This window comes from Vicia villosa, linkage group LG6 (genome assembly GCF_029867415.1).
Source record: "Vicia villosa cultivar HV-30 ecotype Madison, WI linkage group LG6, Vvil1.0, whole genome shotgun sequence".
Lineage (NCBI taxonomy): Eukaryota > Viridiplantae > Streptophyta > Magnoliopsida > Fabales > Fabaceae > Vicia > Vicia villosa.
This window is the reverse complement of record NC_081185.1, coordinates 75,916,481-75,938,500: the sequence shown is the minus strand read 5'-3', so window position 1 is coordinate 75,938,500 and position 22,020 is coordinate 75,916,481. Positions and strand designations below refer to the sequence as shown.

General features: G+C 42.4%; 2 protein-coding genes across 2 annotated transcripts; one reads left to right on the top strand and one right to left on the bottom strand.

Annotated features, from left to right (window-relative positions):
* Positions 1–15,051: 15,051 nt before the first annotated feature.
* LOC131609238 (1-aminocyclopropane-1-carboxylate oxidase homolog 1-like) lies at positions 15,052–18,692 on the bottom strand. The gene is made up of 4 exons (XM_058880913.1): positions 16,938–18,692; positions 16,705–16,848; positions 15,831–16,023; positions 15,052–15,560 (listed from the first exon to the last, which is right to left on the bottom strand). The coding sequence occupies exons 1-4, from the start codon at positions 17,135–17,137 to the stop codon at positions 15,303–15,305; spliced, it is 795 nt and encodes a 264-aa protein (XP_058736896.1). The 5' UTR covers positions 17,138–18,692; the 3' UTR covers positions 15,052–15,302.
* A 998-nt stretch (positions 18,693–19,690) lies between these two features.
* On the top strand, positions 19,691–21,587 carry LOC131611679 (1-aminocyclopropane-1-carboxylate oxidase homolog 12-like). The gene is made up of 3 exons (XM_058883601.1): positions 19,691–20,323; positions 20,477–20,798; positions 21,186–21,587. Exons 1-3 carry the CDS (start codon positions 19,785–19,787, stop codon positions 21,444–21,446), a joined length of 1,122 nt encoding a protein of 373 aa, XP_058739584.1. The 5' UTR covers positions 19,691–19,784; the 3' UTR covers positions 21,447–21,587.
* Positions 21,588–22,020: the final 433 nt, after the last annotated feature.

The following is a 22,020-nucleotide window of genomic DNA, read 5'->3' as shown; positions in this document are numbered from 1 at the left end:
AGTGATCGCTAAATCTGTCTCTAATTAGACCAAAGGACAAAAATAAAATATTTTAAAAGTTAAGAGACCAAGGTGACACGAAAAAAATTAAAAGACCAATCTAAATTTAAGGTGTAGTTAAGGGGCATTGGCTAATATGCATAAGGATTTTCCTTATGCACCATGCATAAGTCAATCTAAGCCATTGAATCATATTTTTAATCCAGTATTGAGTATTGAGTATTGAGTACTGAGTATTGAGTATTGACTATTGAGTAGTGAGTATTGAGTATTGAGTAATAATTATAATTTGATCTAATGATCCAATGGTCAATAATACTCTATGCACGGTGCATAGATTTTTATCTATGCACCGTAACTGCACCCTAGTTAAGGGACCAAAATTGATATTTTATCCTAAAAATAATTAGTGTTTTAAAGTTTGCATGCAAGTCATATTTATTATTTATTAGTATTTATCAATTTAATTGTTTAATTAATTCATTATTATTGTGTTTGTGAGAATTTTGGGAGGAAATTTTTGTGGGAGAAGTTATAGATTTATAATTTAGTATGATATTTATTTATTATAATTTATAAGAGAGGATAAAATAAACTACTTTATTCCTTTTTTTTCTTCTAAAAATTAGAAGTTAAATAATGGAATGCTATTTTTGCACCAAAGAGCAAGGTTTTTTTAATGACGTGCTGTCTAAAACGAAAAAAGACAAAGGAGAGAGAAGAGAGTTAAAAAAAAACAAAGAAGAGTTGTTCAAAAAAGTTAAATTTTGTTTATTTTGGAACAAACACTAATAAAAAAAATCCACCAATAATAAACTTGTTGAACCAAAAAAAACAGCACGTACTATTTATTGCTACAGTGTTCTAAAATATACCTGCCTAATAGAGTGCGAATATTGTATTTTAACTTTTTAAAAGCAACTCTTTTGTTTGTGAATTTATAATAGTACTCCCTATAAAGATATCATGTATACAGCTGCAAAACAAGCATATAGCAAACATATATCAATGTAAGGTCCAGCTCCACCTTAGCCCGATGTTGCAAGATACAACTGTTACAACAAATTATGGAAATCAGTCATATATACTAGGGGTGGACTTCGGTTCGGTTCGGATTCGGGCCCAAACCACCAAACCGAGTCAACCCACGGGTGAGAACAATGGGCCCAATTTCTGACCGTTACTGTGTCGGTTCAGTCGGGTTCGGTTCAAGTCGGTTCGGTTTTTGATGTCGGTTTTTTTCGGTTAACCATATAATTGGGTCAAACAGATTTGCTAAAGCCCAACTTATGTACAATATTTTTACTGGTTGATTCTAAGTCCAATATTTTTAAGTCCAATATTTTAACCATTTTTACTGCTTGATTCTAAGTCCAATATTTTAAATTCCAATATTACTGCTTGATTCTAAGTCAATATTTTAAATTCCAATATTTTTAGATATGGAATTCTAAATGATACACCTTCTGATGGTTAAAAACCAGTCTTAGTATATGGAATAAATCCAATCGAAAAAGAAAAGAATAATTTTTAGATGAAGCAGAGTAAGAGAGAGAGAGAGAGGAGAGAATTCGGAATTGAATTCTGGAGTGCAAAACAAATGAATGGAACGAATGTATTTATAGGCAAAAAATATCCAACCGAGTGGACCAAAACGTGGGCGAAAATATAGCGGATAGTTGAATCGACCCAGTCAATATAGTCGTTATTTACTTGGTCAGCAGACTTGGAGGACAAGTAAGCCTAGTCAAAATCTAGGTTAAGACTTGGTCTAGGACACATCACCAATTCGTATTAATTAATATTAAATATTAATTAATTCCATATTTAATATTATTTAATTTTTACCGAATTAATTAATTATTCAATGATAATTAATTTCCATTAATTCGGGTTCCAAAAAATTAATTCATGTAGACCGGACCGGACCGCACCGGACAGGACTGGCCGGACGGACGGACGGCGGCGGCGCGCGCGTGTGTGTCTTCTTGGCACATTGGTGTATCCTCACTCCTTTATAAAATTGTAGGTTCCCTTGGGCCCAACAACAATTGTCCAAGTTGGAATATATATACACTTCTAATATTTGTGTTCCCTCCAATGTGGGACTTATAAATGAATCTTTTCAAATTCATCTTCATATTAGCTCTTACTTGTGTTCATTTATTGCTCATTTAATGTCAATAAATATTTCCAACTCTTCCTCCAAGTTATCATCATTCCAAGTTCCAACACATATTGATAATGAGAAAAGCAAAGAAGAAGAACTGATATGAGAAAGTGATGGTGGTGACTGGTGGTGTTGGGAGGGAAGATAGAAAGAGGTAGAGAACGGCGGACAAATTAGATCTTCTAGAGAGTGAGAGGAATAAGGTATTTATGCTTGTGCTGAGATTAGGTTAAGATTTTATCAAAATTGGATTTGGGCTGAAGTTATAATGGGCCTAGTTTTTAAAATATAGCAGCAAGCCAACAATATCGGTCTGGTGCGGTGACCAACGTTTCTTAAAATGAAAACCGAAACCGACCAAGTTAAACCGTCATTATCCTTTTGACTCACCCGTCAACCCATACATCCGAACCGGCCCGATCCATTGCCTCAAAAATACCAGCGGTTCGGTCGGATTCTCTCGGACGGTGTAATTCTGTCCACCCCTAATATATACATAAAGATCAGATGTGTACTCTTGCAATGTGATGTTTCTTCAAAGTTCATGAAACAAATATTTATGACAAATAATTCATCTTATATTTCATGAAGCCACAATTAGTGAAACAAAGAAATTAAAACCATACACTACAATAATTAATATCCTTTGAATTCTTTCCATTTCCATCAAAAAGTACTTTCACTATTTCAAAGAGCCAAGGCTAGACAACACACTTACCTAGTACCTATTTCTGATACATAATTCTCATTTATCATATAAGAAAATTTTATGTTCTGGAAGTTACCCAAACGCCCTGCCTTTTCAGTCTTTCAAGTGGTATGTCTTGTTATGCTTTGTTGATTTTGTTGCAAGGCACCACATTTTAATTGTTCTCAATTTTTTTTATTATTTATCATATTGCTATGTTTTGTTGATTTTGTTGCAAGGCACCAGATTCTAATTGTTCTCAAAATTTCTCTATTATTATTTTGTTTTTCCCATATAACATGTGATCATTCAATATTTTATTGTTTTTTAATTAAAAATTATTTTCTTTGAATCAGGAACAAAGTAGAGGGTTGATTTCAAATTTTCTTAAGTAAAAGGTTGATTTCGCGTCAATGTTTTATGTTTTCCATTCATTGTTATGTATCCCATGTCCTGCATTGTTTGGATTATAGTTGTGAAAGTCTAATACCTGTGAAAGTCTAATAGTTGTAATTTCAACCACCAATAGATATTATTACTCCTACAATGCAGTGTCAAAATTATATAATTTTGAATTTTTTTGAATATTTATTAATTGTATTTTATCTATTAGTATTTAAATATTTTTAAATTTTGTATGTATTATATATCAAACTGTATAATTAATAATTTAAAATGTTACTTTTATTACTACGAACTATATAAAAACTGTTCTGGACTGGGCCAAGGCTAGGCCCAACACCGCTTTCGGCCCAATAAGCCTCAGAGGCCCATGAATAGTTCATTGCCTTCCCGACACGCCTTGCTCGTCACTAACACCCTACCCGGAGCAGACGACCTTGCTCGGCGTTAACTCTCCCCCGGACGTCATCCTTGCCGAGGACCCTGCTCCGCGCAGGGCTCTTTCATATCCAATCCTCCGAGTAACTCGGATCCCACGTGGCTCCTAAAAGACCGCGTCTTCCCTTGGACTTCGGAGCGGTTAACCAGGACAGAGGGCGTACACGCACCTCCGATATTTCCGCTCAGGAAACCTGGCAGTCTCCTAGTTGGGCTTGGGAATCCAACCCAATAGCGAGATCATGGCCCAGCGCTGGGGGCTATATATACCCTCTTTGACTAGAGGGTCAGGTATTCAATTCTCTTCTAACCTTAGCTAGTACTTGCTCTCCTTTGCTCATCTACTCACTTTGGCATCGGAGTACCTTGCAGGTACACCCCCCCTCTCACTTCACGAAGACCAGCATCCGAGCAGGCCTTGACGATTCTTCTGATCAGGTACGATCAGTGGCGCCGTCTGTGGGAACTAAGCTTCCCCTTCTTTAAAGAAACAAAGATCAAAAGCTAATCCATCCTTCGATCGTCATGGCCGGTAACAACAACACTGTCCTCGTCCCGACCCCCGATCCTTTCCGCCTTACGGACATGATCGAGGAATCCAGCCAGGCTCTGCATCGACGGGGAGGTCGACGACACTCTGCTGAAAGGAATGGGAGGACGGGTCATGAGACCCCCCAATCCGTCAGAAGACCACCACCTCAGCACGTCGAGCAGGCTCAGAATGACGAGGCCGAGCAGCTCCAACCTCAGAACAACGGAGAGGACACAGCTCGGAACGATCGCAACGCCGAGTTGATCCAAACCCAGCCTGAACAACCGCTGACTCGCGTCCAACACGAGACGGACCACAGGGACGGGCAGACTGTCTCTTCCTCCACCCGTTCCCGTGAGAGACCGAGAACTCACCATCGGCAGACTCGGGATGCTACAGATGCCCATGGGGAAACCGACCCCTCGACCCTCGTCATCCTCAAAGAGCTGCAGCGGACCAATCGCCTCATCCGACTCCAGGGCGAACGGATTGAGAAACTGGAAAAGAGGCACCGTCACCGCTCTCCCCCGCGGAGACACCGTCGATCGCGTTCCTCCTCTTCGCGCTCCCCGCCCAGGAGGACTCGCCGACGCTCACCATCCTCCTCTCGGTCTCCACCGAAAAGATCCCGCCGCCAAAGGTCCTACTCGCGCTCCCCTCTGCGGAAAAGCAGGAAAAATCGGAGGCCTGAGCCCGCAGAGGAAGAGAGCCCTTCTCCCGACAGAGAGGAAAGAAGGCTCGCCAGGAAGGGGAGGAAACCTCGCAAGGAGGAACCCGCCCGGCGTAACACACGCTCGATCTCTCCGAGCGCCAGCGACGAGGAGGAATTCCGCAGCCCCTTGTCTGAAAGCATTAGAAGGGCCCGTCTTCCCCGAGGAATGGAAAAACCCCCGACTTTGGATGCGTACGACGGGACTACAGATCCCGACGACCACATCAGGAACCTGGAGGCCGTCATGGAGTATCACGTCGTCCAAGGCTCCATCAAATGTCGGATCTTCCCGACCACGCTCCGGAAGGGGGCAATGACCTGGTACAGGAATCTCCCTCCCAACTCCATCAAGTCTTGGGCCGAGCTCAAGGAACTCTTTCTGAGTCACTTCACTGCTTCCCGCCGTCAACCGAAATCAGAGGCAAACCTCGAAGCGGTAGTCCAAGGGACCGACGAGCCTCTCCGAGACTACCTCGACAGATTCAACAAGGAGGCCGTCCAAGTGGAGACAACCGACTACATGAAAAGGTATCTCCTCGAGCGAGGGCTCCTCCCCGGCAGCGAATTCAGGAAAGCGATAAAGATCGAAAAAATGCGATCTATGAACGCCATCTTGAAAAGGGCGCAGGCTTTCATCTCCTTCGAGGAAGGCGAAGCGGCCGCAGTCAAAGCATCAAGGGGAAATGGCGTTACTCGGAGCTCGAGCCAAGACCCGTCCGCCGCGCCCCGAGCAAACGAAAGAAAGAGGGACGACAGGTCCCGCGACACAAAGGAGCGCAGAGGTCCAGCAGGGCGCTTCAACGACTATACCCCCCTGAAAGTTTCACGGGAGAAGATCCTGGCCGAGTGCATAAACGCCGAGTTCAGAAACTCCAACATCAGGCCCCTGAAGCCGAATCCCTCTCGGCCGGGGACCGACAAGTCCAAATACTGCAAGTATCACAAAAGCCACGGGCACCTGACGGACGAGTGCATACACCTGAAGGACGCCATCGAGACACTGATCAAAGAGGGTCACCTTTCTAAGTACACAAAGAGAGGAGACCCTCCCAGAAGGAAGGACCGTCGGAGCTCCGACGAGGGCAACTCACCGAATGCCAGGCCGCTACAGGTGGCACTATCCGTCACCCGACCAGAAGACTTCATACCCTCGGTCGGAGTGACATCTGCCCTTAGCGTCTGGGAAGGGTTCCCGACAGCAATGCTGATATCCAACGGCGGGGATCCTGGCTCCCTCACAATCGGCTCCGTGAAAAGGAAGTTCGACGAGTTGATCAGCGCCACCACGGACCTGACCCCGACCCTGAGGAGGTTCAAAGGGAGGTCAGAACCGATCACTTTCTACTTGGAGGAGCTACCCGGCGGCGCTCCGAACGCCACAATCCCACTGCTCGTGCGAGCAAGGATGGCGAACTTCGACGTCCGACGGGTCCTGGTCGACGAGGGAAGCTCGGTCGACATCATGTACTCCCACCTCTTCCAAACCCTACAGCTGGACGACTCACATCTCACTCCTTACGTGGGATCCGACCTCCAAGGATTCAACGGGTCAACCACGAAGCCGTGGGGTTACGTCGAACTGCTCGTCTCCTTCGGGGAGGGGGAAGCTTCCAGGCAAGTCAAGACACGGTTCTTGGTGATAGACTGCAAGACCCTCTACAACTGCATCATCGGGCGCCCCACTTTGGCCGAACTCACTGCCGTCCCCTCAACCGTTCACTTGAAGATGAAGTTCTATACGAAGAGAGGACGAGTAGTCACAGTCAATGCCGACATTGAAGCCGCTAGGAGGATATTCGACGCATCAGTAAAGGGACTGGAGCTGATCTCCCCACCCTCCAGCTCCAACAAAAAACCAAGGGCTGAGGACAAATCCCCTCCTGAAGATCAGCAGACGACAACAAACGTCAGCTCAGTCGACCTCGACGCCCGTTTCACAGAAGAGGAGCTGAAGAATGGCGAAGAACCGCAGCCGAAGACAGCTCACCCTATCCGGCCCATTCCGGACGGGGACTTCGAGCTCGTTCCTCTGGGGGACAACCCCGACAAGACTGTGAAGATCGGCAAGAACATCCCGGATACACCGAGGAAGCAACTCATAGCTTGCCTGAGGAACAACGCCGACTTGTTCGCCTGGAGCGCAGCAGAGATGCCCGGACTCGACCCTGAGGTCGCCTGCCACACACTCTCCATCAATCCGACCGCAAAAGCAGTAGTTCAACGTAGGCGTCGGCAGTCTCCCGAGAAAGCGGAGGCTGCCGAGAAAGCTGTAAAAGACCTCTTAGAGGCAAATTTTATTTCCGAGGCCAAGTATTCAACTTGGCTCTCAAACGTTGTACTAGTCAAAAAATCTAATGGAAAATGGAGAATGTGCGTTGATTATACTGATGTTAACCGGGCATGCCCCAAAGATGCATACCCGTTACCTAATATTGATAGGCTGGTCGACAACTCGGCCGGCTATAAATTATTATCGTTTATGGATGCTTATTCAGGTTACAATCAAATCCCCATGGCGAGAAGCGACAAGCAATGCACGGCATTCATGACCGAGTCGGGCAATTATTACTACAACGTAATGCCCTTCGGACTCAAGAACGCCGGGGCCACGTACCAGCGGATGATGAACAAGGTTTTCCGGGGAGAGATCGGCGACACCCTCGAGGTATATATGGACGACATGATCGTCAAATCTCGAGAAGACGACGACCACACCGCACATCTTGAACGGGTGTTCGAGCAGGCCAGATCCTGCAGGATGCGTTTTAACCCAGAGAAGTGCACTTTCGGAGTACGGGCGGGCAAGTTCCTCGGATTCTACCTAACCGAACGAGGAATAGAAGCCAACCCGGATAAATGCCGAGCGTTCTCGGAACTCCCTACCCCTATCAACAAAAAATCTATCCAAGTACTAAACGGGATGCTCACAGCACTATCCCGCTTCGTCGCAAAATCCGCCCAGCATGCCCTCCCATTCTTTAAGTTGCTCCGGAAAGAGGCGACCTTCGAATGGTCCGAGGAGTGCGAACGGACATTATCTCACCTCAAACAGGTACTTTCCAAACCGCCCGTCTTATCCCGACCGGATGGCAACGAGACCCTATATCTCTACCTGGCTGTCTCGAACGAGGCAGTCAGCGCAGCCTTAATCCGAGAAACGGAAGACGGACAGAAGCCCGTGTACTTTACGAGCAAAGCCCTACAAGGGCCCGAGGCCCGATATCTGCAGATAGAGAAAGTTGCGTTGGCCCTAATAACAGCCGCCAGAAGACTGAGACACTATTTCCTCGCTCACACCATAGTCGTTCGGACGGACCAACCGATTAAGCAACTCCTCAGCCGACCAGACATGGCCGGAAGGATGCTACGATGGTCCCTCGAGCTATCCGAATTCGATATCCAATACGAAGGAAGAAAGGCGCTTAAAGCTCAGGCGCTCGCCGACTTTGTTGCCGAGATGACCTCAATTGCTAACTACCCGGGCCCCACCGAAAACAAATGGACCATCTACGTAGACGGAGCCTCGAGTAGCTCGGGAAGCGGAGCCGGAATAATCCTGGAAAATGACGAGGGACTCGTCATCGAGGTATCCTTGGTCTTGTCTTTCACCACGTCGAACAACCAGGCCGAGTACGAGGCCCTCCTAGCAGGCCTACGGCTGGCCGAGGACGTAGGTGCTCGCGAAGTCATGGTCTATACCGACTCCCAACTCGTCGCATCTCAAGTCAGCGGCGATTACCAGGCAAAGAACGACACGCTGGCCGAATATCTCACTCTCGTCAGGGAGAAAATGAAAAAATTCTCAAAAGTAAACGTCGAGCACATTCCTCGGGAGCATAACTCGCGAGCCGACATATTATCTAAACTCGCGAGTACAAGAAAGAAAGGGGGAAACAAGTCGGTAATCCAGGAACTCTTACCCAGACCGAGCATAAGCAAAAACGCGCAAACTCTGCAAGTGCTCGCTATCGGGGACGACCATTGCTGGATGACCCCGGTATATAACTTCCTCACCAAAGACGAACTACCCGCCGACGCGAAGGAAGCTTCAACTATCAAGAGACGAGCCTGCTCGTACACGGTCGTCGAGGACAAACTATACCGGCGAGGCTTCTCCATCCCTCTCCTTAAGTGTGTCGACGCCTCGCAAGCATCTGAGATACTCCAAGAACTCCATGAAGGGATCAATGGCCAGCATCTCGGCGGCCGATCACTCGCGAGGAAAGCCCTCAGAGCCGGCTACTACTGGCCGACCATGCAACAAGATGCCAAAGAGCATGTCCGTAAATGCGACAAATGCCAGCGTCACGCCGACATGCACTTGGCTCCCCCTAACGAGCTTAAATCTCTATCGTCACCATGGCCTTTCTCCACCTGGGGAATGGACCTCCTCGGACCATTCCCGGTCGGCTCATACCAGAATAAATATCTGGTGGTCGCCGTCGACTACTTCACGAAATGGATAGAAGCCGAGGCGCTCGCCAAAATCACGTCTCAAAACGTGCTCCGTTTCTACAAACGAAACATACTCGCCCGATTCGGGGTGCCTCAAGCCATAATCACCGACAATGGCACCCAGTTCACCGATAGAAAGTTTCAAGAGTTTGTAGCCAAGCTCGGCACGAAACAACACTTCACCTCGGTCGAGCATCCTCAGACGAACGGGCAGGCCGAGGCGGCTAACCGAGTCATCCTCCGGGGACTAAAGAGAAGGCTCGGCGAAGCCAAGAAAGCTTGGGTCGAAGAACTTCATAGTGTACTCTGGGCATACCGAACAACCCCCCATTCGAGCACAGGTGAGACCCCATTCAGATTAACCTACGGCACCGAAGCCGTGATCCCCGTGGAAATCCGTGAACCTTCTCGGCGCACCGAGGCACCCCTCGAAGAAGAGCTCAATGACGAAGCTATGAGGGAAGAACTCGACATGGTCGAGGAGATCCGCACGGGATCTTCCCTCCGAGAAGCAAAATTAAAACAACAGATAGCTCTCCGCTACAACACCAAAGTTACCAAGCGTGAATTCGAAGTCGGCGCCCTAGTGCTCCGCAGAAATATGAAAGATTCGCGCGAAGGTAAACTAGCCCCGAACTGGGAAGGCCCGTACCGAGTTTACGATAAAACCGAGAACGGCGCCTACTACCTTGAAGATCTCCTCGGAGTAAAACTTGCTCGGCCTTGGAACGCTGAAAAACTCAGACGTTATCACAGTTAGACTCGACTTAACACCCCCGGAGACCTGCATCCCGCACAAGTGCAAGCCGGGAAGGAACCCGCGTCGTCGGTACGAACACGGGAACTCCACGACAGCATCGGTCGGATCCTCCCACGAAATGGGAAAACCGACCACACGGAAGACTCTACACCTAGACCCTCCGCCGAAGTACCTGATTGGCAGAACCCCAGCTCGCGATGGGATCGTTCACGCCGCGAGAACTTGGCCATAAACATGGTCTCGTACCCGCTAAAAGCGCACACCTGCTCTGCGCACCCGGACCGTACTCAACACGCCCGGGCAATCTATCCAAGCCGAGCATCGTCCTTACTCAAAATTCTAATCATCAGATAGGTCCCCGGAACACCCGAGCGGATCCCATAATCATCAATACACAGCAACGCAAACATGCGACAGTAAAATTCAGACATAAGCAGATCCCCGGCATACCCGAGCGTAGCCGGCTAAAAGCGAAAAAAATCCTAAGTATGGAAGGAACACCCCGGTTTCCGAGCACCGGGAAGTGTTATTAAAATACGAGCATACAACGATAATACTTTAAAGGAGCGAGTAAACGAATATAGACAAGCAAAGCTACAAAACATTAAGGCTGCCGACCAAATTGGCCGGCGATGTCAAAGGTTACAATCATTGCCGAGCACGCAGGCCCCAAAAATTATCCGGGCATAGCCCAACAAAAAGAATGGCACGCAGGCCGGGAAAGACGGACACGCAGGCCCGGAACTACACTTTCTACTCTTCGCTCCCCGGGGACTCAGGCACCAACACGCCATCCACGATCCTCGAAGAGAGCCCGACATTGTCTTCCTTCAAACCAGGGTTCAGAAGCCTCAGCTGGTTAAGAGCACGCTCGAACCCGACATTGGCCATGTCGGCCAGACTTATCTTCAGGCTCTCTATCTTCTCCACAAACTCAGCCCTAGACTTTAGAGCTGCCACATCCGGCGACTCGTCAGCCGAGGGATCCCATTCGAGTCGAAGGTCAGCCAGCTTCTTCTTCTCAGCCGCAACCTCCGCGTCTTTCTGCTTCAGGACCGCGTCGACCTTCTTCCTCAACTCTTTGCGCTCGGTCTCCATGGCCTTCACCTTGTCCTCGGCCACCTTCTTAGCCGCCTCGGCCTCCTTCAGGGCCTCGCTCGAGCCCGAACCTCCGCTGGCCAACACTTGCGCCATCCCCAAGACCCTCACCACGGCGGCACTGTCGCACGCCAACTGTTTCTGAAGGGACGGGGGGTCCATATCACCGATCCGACGAGCTTCGTCCGGTGAGGTAACCAAGGGGAACTTCTCGAAATAGCCTCCATCCTTGTAGCAAGGAGGCAACACGAAGGCGCGCCCGGGACCTAGGTTCGATTGATCTGGACGTCCTCCCTCGGAAGGACGAGATCTCTTGGATGCCCTCTCGTCGGCATGAGTCTTGTGAGGAGAGCCTGCCGAGCCTGAGTTCTCTCCAGCTCCGGTTCCCTGGTTCTTCTTCTTCTGATTCTTCCTCGCATCCAATGCCTGTTTCAGGATATTATCCTCCTTCTCCGGCATAGCCTCTGCAAAGAAAAAATAAACAAGTTAGCAAAATACCGGACAGAGATCACAAAGCAAGGTGAATGGACACAACCTAACAACATCCAGGTCTCCTCGGGAGTCCGACAAGCTAGCAAAGCCTTGGTATTAATAGGCCGCTGCTCAGTGATCGGCACCCCGTCCTCGTCCAATACAGGATCCCCATTCCTCGTCACCCAACGAGACATAGTAAAGCTATCTACGTATTTGCAGAGGACCGAGTATGACTCCCGGTCTTGATCATCCAAATCATCGTCCTCCCAAGCATAGTATTTCGGAGGAGACGCAAAATGACCCTTCCACCAGAAAAACGGAAACGTCGTGCAGAACTCCCTTACTTCCTGTCCATATTCATCCCTCACTATCTCCCCCTCGGCATCCCGCTCGGCCACCATATCCGACACCGAAGAGTAGGCCGTTGGACTTAGGGGGCGGACAACGAAGTATCGATCCTTAAAACCCTTCACGGAATCAGTATACATTCCGAAGAGTTTACGCTCGGCATTCCTGAACGAAACCCAGCTGTACCGCCCGTTTGACGCCTGCCGTTGAACACGAAAACATCTTCCGAACAACGTAGACGTTGCGCCTATACCCAAATAATCACAAACAATCTCGAATGCCCGCATAAAAGCAAAAGCATTCGGATGAATTTGGGACGGCGCCAGAGATAGAAACGCCATAACTGAAACCTGAAAACCAGAGAAAGGTAACCGGAAGCCGAGCTCCCTAAACACGTAATCGTACATCGCAAACCCATCCCCGGCAAACCGAGAGCATATGCGTTCATCCGGAGACGGCCAACCTATTTGATAATTGGGCGGATCGCCTTCCCCCAGAACCTCAATTTCTGTAAACGCCCCATCCAGAGACGCGGTGTACCGAGAAACAACGGATAGAGCCTCCTCGGCTATCCAATCGGGCGCAACGATATGTTCATAACTGAATAACGGCATAGGGGAAACCCCTCCCTCGGCATCCGAACCAGGGGATCCCGTGTGAGCGCCTTCGGCCGAGGGAGTGCCATCTTCCTCAATAATTTCGACGTCGGAACTAGTTGCCGTCGAGCTGTCGGAGTCACTGGTCGTCGAGTCGGTGTCCGAGCCGGATCTTGAGGTAGCACTCGAATCTGATTCACCTGCACGCAGAAGGGAGAAGTGAATTCGATAGTCCATCAAATCCACCCTTCCACCGCAAGGCAAGCGAAAGGGTAGAGCAGGAGCAGCAGAGCCCCCGGCCAAACCCCCATCGAGGAACAACGCTCGTCAGCCGAGGACTCACAGATGACACGACAACGGGAAAGCTTATCTTAAGCAGTTTAACGCCAACGTACTCCGGCCTGCCAACCCACGCTGACCCCCGGGCATCGCTTAGATAACCCGGGGAGGATGACGATGGCGAAGACCTCGAAAGCGAAACACAAATCCTATGAAAATAGTAAAGCAACGACAGGCTAAACGAACTTACTTGCAGACATGATGTGGATGGCCGGGGAGAATCCTTCGCTAAGCAACGATCTTGATATGATGAACGAGCTGGGAAATTATTCTCCGAGGAACCCTTGATCGAAGCCGAGCAGATAAACAGAGAAAGGAAAACTCCCTTATGAGAGAATTCGCCCCCTTTTATAGGAAAAAGGCTCGGAAGGCGAAGCGTCACCTCTCCTGACAGGCGCCGCTTCCTAGACCCTAGGCCATCATTGCCTATGCCACGTCAGCGCGTGGTTCCCACGCGCGACGTTTCGCCCACCACTGGATTTTCCTCCGAGCGCGTCTGTGTAGCGAGGACCGATCCACCGAGCAACCACGAGAATTGGGGTCCGAGCGTAGAAGCAAAGTCACAGCTTCTTAACCAGAAAACTCCGACTTGGGGGGCTCCTGTTCTGGACTGGGCCAAGGCTAGGCCCAACACCGCTTTCGGCCCAATAAGCCTCAGAGGCCCATGAATAGTTCATTGCCTTCCCGACACGCCTTGCTCGTCACTAACACCCTACCCGGAGCAGACGACCTTGCTCGGCGTTAACTCTCCCCCGGACGTCATCCTTGCCGAGGACCCTGCTCCGCGCAGGGCTCTTTCATATCCAATCCTCCGAGTAACTCGGATCCCACGTGGCTCCTTAAAGACCGCGTCTTCCCTTGGACTTCGGAGCGGTTAACCAGGACAGAGGGCGTACACGCACCTCCGATATTTCCGCTCAGGAAACCTGGCAGTCTCCTAGTTGGGCTTGGGAATCCAACCCAATAGCGAGATCATGGCCCAGCGCTGGGGGCTATATATACCCTCTTTGACTAGAGGGTCAGGTATTCAATTCTCTTCTAACCTTAGCTAGTACTTGCTCTCCTTTGCTCATCTACTCACTTTGGCATCGGAGTACCTTGCAGGTACACCCCCCCTCTCACTTCACGAAGACCAGCATCCGAGCAGGCCTTGACGATTCTTCTGATCAGGTACGATCAAAAACTATAAAAAATTATAGTTGTTATTGCATATTTATAATCAATATTTATATATTGCAAAAAAAAAGTGTTAAATATGCAATAATTTCACATTTAAAAAATGAGAATATTTTAAAGTGTAATTAAGCTATATTTGTGAGAAGAATAAAGAAAACTTATCATTTTAAATGTATATTTATGAATGAATGATATTCAAAGTATTTTCGATATTGAACTAAATTTTTTTTATGATCAACATTTAAAATAATTTTCTAAATTTATACATTATCAGCATTTTTATAAATAGCAATATTTTTATCATTCAAATCAGTATTTTTTTTTATGATAAAGGTTAATGATTTATAATTATAAATGATTGTTAATTAACATTTGAAATGATTTTCTACATTTATTGACAATGTTTTTAAATTAAGATACAAATTTTTTCTAATAATAATAATAATAATAATAATAATAATAATAATAATAATAATAATAATAATAATAATAATAATATGTTAAGCTATATTTGTGAGAAAAATAAATAAAAATAATCATTTTAAATGCATATTTATGAAAGAATGATATTCAAGGCATTTTTGATATTGAAATGACAATTTATTTTATGATCAGCATTTAAAATACTTTTTTAAATCGGTAAATGATCAACATTTTTAAAAATAGCAATTTTTATCATTCACATCAACATTTTTTTATGATCAGCATTAGTTAAAATACAAACTACAGCAAGAGATAAAACATTAGTTATCTCATTAAAATAAAAATTAAGATAAACTACAACAATAAACACAAAATTAGACAAAAACAGAATATGAACACATGAACAAAAATACAAACTACCACAAGAAACTGAGTTGATTTAAAAAATCATTACAAACACTCATAATTATAAATCCATAGAAAGCTTGAAAAGTAGTCTACGTTATAGCAATAACTACTAAATATTACCCTGCAACTTATGATAACAAACTATGATAACACTATTACATTCCATGTCCTTATTGATAGATAACTTTAACATACAAAGTCTAAAAAGCACACTTATGATAACACACTATTACTTCCATCTCCATAAAAATCCAGAATGCAGATTCTATCGAATCTGATTATTTCAAAACTTAAAACGCTCCAAAACAGAATTTCCATCGAGCCCCTTCTTGTAATGGTGTGCCGTGAATTCTGCTATGCTTGTGTCCCGGTAGATTGGTGAATTCTCTTCTGACAGTTCTTTAATAGGACCGTATATCTTTGACGAGGCCTCGCCTGGGTCCTTGGAATTTACAAAGAAACATGCAACTGAAATTCTTGGCACTTTATGATTTGACAAGACACGGTGGAAAACATTCACAAAGTTGTCATTTGTTATAAGCTGCAACAGTAACAGATAAATTGATAATATAGTCTCTACTAAACAAAAATATATTCATTCATATGCAAAAATATTTCACATGACACCCAATTTTTTCTACATCTACGCAACACCCGATTAATTACATTTATAATTGTGGTTAAGCGGACATTGCATGAGCATAAAAAAATTAGTATCCATATATTATTATAGTATGAACATACTCTCTGAAAAATAAAAAACTATACATATAAATTTAAATAAAGTATATATAGACTTTTAAATACTTACATGAAGAAGATCACCTATGTTGACCAGAAGAGCTCCATGCATAGGAGGAACATTAAGCCACTGATTCTCATGAAGAATTTGAAGTCCCCCGAGTTGGTCTTGGAGGAGTAATGTCATGAAGTTGCGGTCAGTATGCTTAAAAGTGCCCATGGTCAATTTTGGTTCAGGGCATGGAGGATAGTAATGACCCAATCTACCGGGACACAAGCATAGCAAAATTCACAGCACACCGTTACGAGAAGGAGCTCGATAGGAATTCTATTTTGGAGCGTTTTAAGTTTTGAAATAATCAGATTTGATAGAATCTGCATTCTAGATTTTTATGGAGATGGAAGTAATAGTGTGTTATCATAAGTGTGCTTTTTAAACCTTGTATGGTAAGGTTATCTATCAATAAGGACATGGAGTGTAATAGTGTTATCATAGTGTGTTATCATAAGTTGCAGTGTAATATTTAGTAGCTATTGCTATAAGGTAGACTACTTTTCAAGCTGTCTATGGATTTATAATTATGAGTGTTTGTAATGATTTTTTAAATTAACTCAGTTTCTTGTGGTAGTTTGTATTTTTGTTCATGTGTTCATATTCTGTTTTTGTCTAATTTTGTGTTTATTGTTGTAGTTTATCTTAATTTTTATTTTAATGAGATAACTAATGTTTTATCTCTTGCTGTAGTTTGTTGATTCTATGGCTGTTGCTTCAACGTCTACCGTGGTCATATTAAAACAACTCAATAACCTTTACCTTGAATTTGAACAACCTTGTGAATTCTGAACTTGTTACAGCACAGAAAAGTAATCTTGCTGATCTTACACTTGTTGCAAATTCACTCTTTCCCTTTGCCTTTCCAACATTGGTATGTCAGAGGAGATACTCCATGTTGCTAGATTTCCCGAAATATTCAACACAATCTAATTCCTTGAGGTATGATGGATCCAAACCAAGAGCCTCTGACAGTAGCTCTAAAATTGCAGTTCCCAGTGCCATTATATTCTTGGAGTACTCTATTACAACATCTCTACACATGTAAACAAACAATTAATCCCTAAAATTCTGAGCAAAATTGTCCAATGATTGATATAAATGATTTAAAAATGAATTGATTACCTAAATACTTCAGGCAACTCTTCTGATTTGGGTGGATTAGGAGCCATGGAACATCCAACAGTGTCTCTCCAGTTAGCACATTTGCCTTTGAATAAACTGGTATTGGAATAATAGAGAACTTTCTTTTTCAAATCACGAGTGTAAAATTGTTTTCTTACATCAACCTCCTGTTCGTGAAATGGAAGATGGTGGGTGTACATATAATGTATGAATATATTAGGTGTCTGCTTGAGCTTGAGCTTGTGCAAATAACACTTCTAAAGTGATATGGAAGATGGTGGATTTATATATAATGTATGAATATATTAGGTGTATGCTTGAGCTTGTGCAAATAACACTTCTAATCTCTTTCTTTGCTCTTTTGAAGATATTGGGAAAAATAGTGGGTCTCACTCTTTTTCTTCTCTCTTTCCTAATTATCTCTTAAACCAATCAGTGGGTTGAGATAAATAAATTTTGAAGTAGTATTGTAGTACAATGTATACGTCAGAATCTGTCATTGCATTTGTGAATATGAAGCTTCTCTCATTATTGGATATGGTCGTTATTGGCTTTTATTTTCCTTCCTTCTCCGCTCTTAAGGCACAAAGAAAGTAAAACCTTATTTTGCTTTATTTTTATACATGGACTTTGGAGCCTATTTGATGCAAGACAATCGACAATAAGCGTTTCCATCAGTTGAAAGAGTGATTTAGCGACAATAGACACGTGTTTTGGGTGTCGCACACTCGTCCCTGTCCAACAACGAGTCATGTCTATTCTGCGGATGTCGGACATTCGTCAGAATTGCAATCCGGCTCATAGGATCGTCCGATTCTACGATTTTGCTAAGCCTGGCGACTCTTCTAAGCCCGTCAAAACACATAAACGCTGTGTTTTTGGGGTTTATGTAGTTTCTACCGTTTCTGCTCATTTTTTACTTTTTGCTATACTCTGCCCCCATTTAATTCTCCTCTTAAATTCCAATTAACTCCCATATTAACTTTTGAAATCCTTCCTAATAATACCTCTTAATCCTATAAATTTTTTAAAAAATTTCCAAGGACAGCCACCGAACCCTATCCCAATACAGGCTGACCCACAAGTTTGAATTGATGAGAGTGGAATGGACCAGTGCATTGTTTGGAACTGACTACATTCAATGTAAAATGAAACAAAAGTAAACGTACCTGCATCCTTTATAACAAAGCAACATGATCCACTATCATCTTTTAAATCCCTAAGAAACAACAAAAGAAAATAATTATAAGAAAAAACCATTTTTCAATATAGAGAAATATTCCCTATTGAAACCTAAAATCAAAACATACATACATGTCCTTAATTAACTTGTCTCAATTCTTTCAATTATTCTAAGAAAAAAAACAAAAACAAAAAGTAAGCACTATCATAACAGAAGGTAAACAAAAGGAGAATCAAAATTGTAAAGCACACAGAATTATCATAATAAAGTTCACAAATTAAATCATGTTTCGGTAACCAACGTAATTTCCGGCGGTGAGCGGCGGTGGCAGAAATAGATTTGGGATTAGCACGGTGGAGAAGTGATGGTGCGGTGTTGCAAGGATGATTGAAAAGGAAATTAACTTTTTCATTGCAAGAAAAGAGAAAGGACATCTGTTTAGACAATTTTAGGGAAGAGGAATTGGGTAACTTTGGCTTCCCGCTTCCCTGCTTTTTGTGAATTTAGGGAGCTTTTTTTGCAATTTTTGTAAAAAATTAAATAAAAAATGAAGCAGAAATAAATATATGAGAGAGTTATAGGTGAGAGAAAGAGACGTTATGGTACAACTTTTTTTTAGCTGCATCTTTATTTTTTGTGTAAGCTTTTAGCTGCATCTAAATTGGACCTAGGTACAACTTTTCCAACATTAAATTTTAATAAAACTAATTTTAAGATAATAATATAATTAATTTTAAATAAAAGGTTTTAATTTTGTAAAAGAACTTAGAGCATTCATATCCATCATACTTGAGTTCTTTAATTAGTCTCACTTAATTTTTTATATTATTTTATATTTTTAATTTCTTTAAAAAACTCAACTATATTTTTCAAATATCTATATAACCCATAAAAAAATTTGAAATGGGTGCCATTAGACCCCACAATATATCTCAATAGAACTTGTATCCGCATTCAATTTTATTCTTTAATCTCCAGGAAGAATGAAAATGAGACAAAGAACGTTGTTTACTGCACTAACGTTTATTTATTAGAGAACAAAATTAAGAGGTAAATATCCATGTGTTTTTGACATTGCGACTATGGAAAATGTGTAGGAACGTTAAAATATATGTTAAAATCTTTTTACTTATTTTAATTAAAATATTTTTTAATTGCATACCATACACTTTTAAAACATATATGAGAAAAAAAGAAGTTAAAGAAAAAATAATATATTTTTAATAGTATACCATACACCTTTAAAACATACATGAAACATACATGAGAAAATGAGAAGTTAAGGAAAAGAAAATAGAAGTATTTTATGTGTACAATGAATTGAGAAAATGAGAAATTTTTTATAGAGAAGAAAATAGAAGGTTTTTTCAAAAGTCAGAATAAATATATGTTATAAACTTTTATTTATTTTAATTAAAATATTTTTTAATAGCAGACCACACACTTTTAAAACATATATGAGAAAAGTTAAGGGAAAAAATATATTTTACTTTTTTGGTTTGAAAATAGAATAAATAAATTATGGCATTGCTTTAGCTTTTCTCTTCTATTAAAGCTCCCTCATTTCAATTCTATTTTAAAGTTCCCTTTCAACGAGATATCTCTACTCCTCTTCCACATTTTACATTACAGGCAAAAGAGTGTGTTATTCATCCCCTCCCAATATGGTGGAAAAAAAATCAAACCAATTAGAAGAGTTCACTAATTTTAGTTCGGAGAAAGTAGTTGAAGTGAAAGCTTTTGATGATTCAAAAGAAGGTGTTAGAGGTTTGGTGGAATCTGGGGTGTCAAAGATCCCACGCATTTTTCATACTGGGAAGCTGGACATCGATGAAAACTCGGTTAGAGACGTCAAGTTGAGTGTTCCCATTATAGATCTCAAAGACATACACAACAATCCAGCTAGGCGGGTAGAGGTAATTGGCGAAATTCAAAATGCATGCCAAGAATGGGGATTTTTTCAAGTCATTAATCATGGAATTTCCGTTATTGTCTTAGATGAAATGATTGAGGGAGTCCGTAGGTTTCACGAACAAGATCCGGATGTAAGGAAAGAGTTTTACACGCGTGATTCAAATAAAAACGTCACGTATTTCTCAAACGTCTCCCCTTTTAGTGGCCAACCTACAAATTGGAGAGATTCATTTGGCTTTGGTGTTGCTCCTGATCCATTCAAACCAGAAGAAATACCATTATTATGCAGGTAATGAACTAAATACTCATTTGAACTCTTACTTTCCAAATCATAATCAAATTTCAATTTATACCTAGATACTGAGTTATGGGTTATGTATGCTTTTAATGTTATATATATATATCATTTTAACTATTGACGAGTTGATTTCATACTTTGCAGAGATATTGTGATTGAATATTCCCAAAAAATTAATGATTTGGGTTTCACTATCTTTGAGTTGTTGTCAGAGGGACTAGGACTCAACCCTTCCTACCTCAAAGATTTTAATTGTGCTGAAGGACACTATATTTTGGGTCATTATTATCCACCATGTCCTGAACCTGAACTAACTTTGGGCGCTTCCAGTCACACTGATGCTGACTTCATCACATTACTTCTACAAGACCATATTGGTGGTCTTCAAGTTCTTCATGAGGATAAATGGCTCAATGTTCCTCCAGTTCATGGTGCTCTTGTTGTAAACATAGGGGATCTTCTACAAGTACGTATTATAAGTTGTTGTTATGTTTTATCATTAGCTTCGTATAAATTTTACATATTATATATTTTGAAAATGATATTGATATATGTTTAACAAGAACAAACTCTCAAATGTTTTTTTTTTTTTAAATCCTTTTAGGGTTGTTTGTGTTATAATGCAAAATAAGTTAGTCAATTTAAAACCTATAAATTCATGATTTTAATTAAAATATTGAAGAGTATACCATGTGTACTTACTGGGATCTAGTGGTGCTTATCTCCCTATGGTGTTACCTCAAAGGGAAAACTCTTTTTTTAGTTTTCTATATCTTATGTATTTTCATAGACTGTTGCACACCACTACTAATATGTGGTTGAATTTTTATCTATTTCTTTTCTATTGTTGCAGCTTATCACAAATGGCAGGTTTGTAAGTGTTTATCATCGAGTTTTAGCAAAGGACATAGGCCCGAGAATTTCTGTTGCAAGCTTCTTTGTGAATTCCCCTGACCCAATTAAAGGTGAATCAAAGGTTTATGGTCCTCTTAAGGAATTGACTTCAAAAGAAAACCCACCAATCTACAAAGATATTACTATAAAAGAGTTTTTAAACCATTATTATGCAAAAGGCCTGGATGGAAATTCTTCCTTGGAGCCATTCAAGTTGTGAGTACAACACAAGAAGATATTTTTTATTTTCATGGAGCTGGCCACAATCTGTTTGAATAACAAGCCTCATTTTCTGCTATAAGCATGCTCTATATGTATCAAATTTTTAAGATTGAAATAAATGATTTATCTATGCTTGTTGTCATTTTCTAAAGTAATTCAGTAGCTAGAACTACAAAATTTTAATTCAGGAAAAATGTAGAGTAGCAGTTACATGGAGACGAATTGGGTGCATTTATTGACTATAAATAACAAATATGGTCATTGTTATATTATATTCCACTGTTGAAATTTTAACGGAATGTTCATTTCAACCTCGAAAATTGTTTGTGAAAAATAATCAAAATGAATTCTTAGCTGATTTACACATACCTCGAAAAAATACATACTAGGCAGCTTTGAATTTCTTAGCTGATTTACACTAATTAAAAAACTACATGAATCTCACTTCGTATATTGATTAGAGAAAATGAATTTGAATGACAATGATTGACAAAAATGACAACTCTAGATGTTTAGAGTCTTTAATTTTGACAGCAAAATCGTTAACTTAATTGATTAACAAAAGAAAAAAC

Coding starts and splice junctions, on each gene's coding strand:
- LOC131611679 (XM_058883601.1), top strand. CDS start 19,785: ATGGTGGAAAAAAAATCAAACCAATTAGAAGAGTTCACTAATTTTAGT. Junction 20,324..20,476: donor GAAATACCATTATTATGCAG/GTAATGAACTAA, acceptor CATACTTTGCAG/AGATATTGTGATTGAATATT. Junction 20,799..21,185: donor ACATAGGGGATCTTCTACAA/GTACGTATTATA, acceptor CTATTGTTGCAG/CTTATCACAAATGGCAGGTT.
- LOC131609238 (XM_058880913.1), bottom strand. CDS start 17,137: ATGTACACCCACCATCTTCCATTTCACGAACAGGAGGTTGATGTAAGA. Junction 16,849..16,937: donor GAGTTGCCTGAAGTATTTAG/GTAATCAATTCA, acceptor TTACATGTGTAG/AGATGTTGTAATAGAGTACT. Junction 15,561..15,830: donor ACATAGGTGATCTTCTTCAT/GTAAGTATTTAA, acceptor TTACTGTTGCAG/CTTATAACAAATGACAACTT.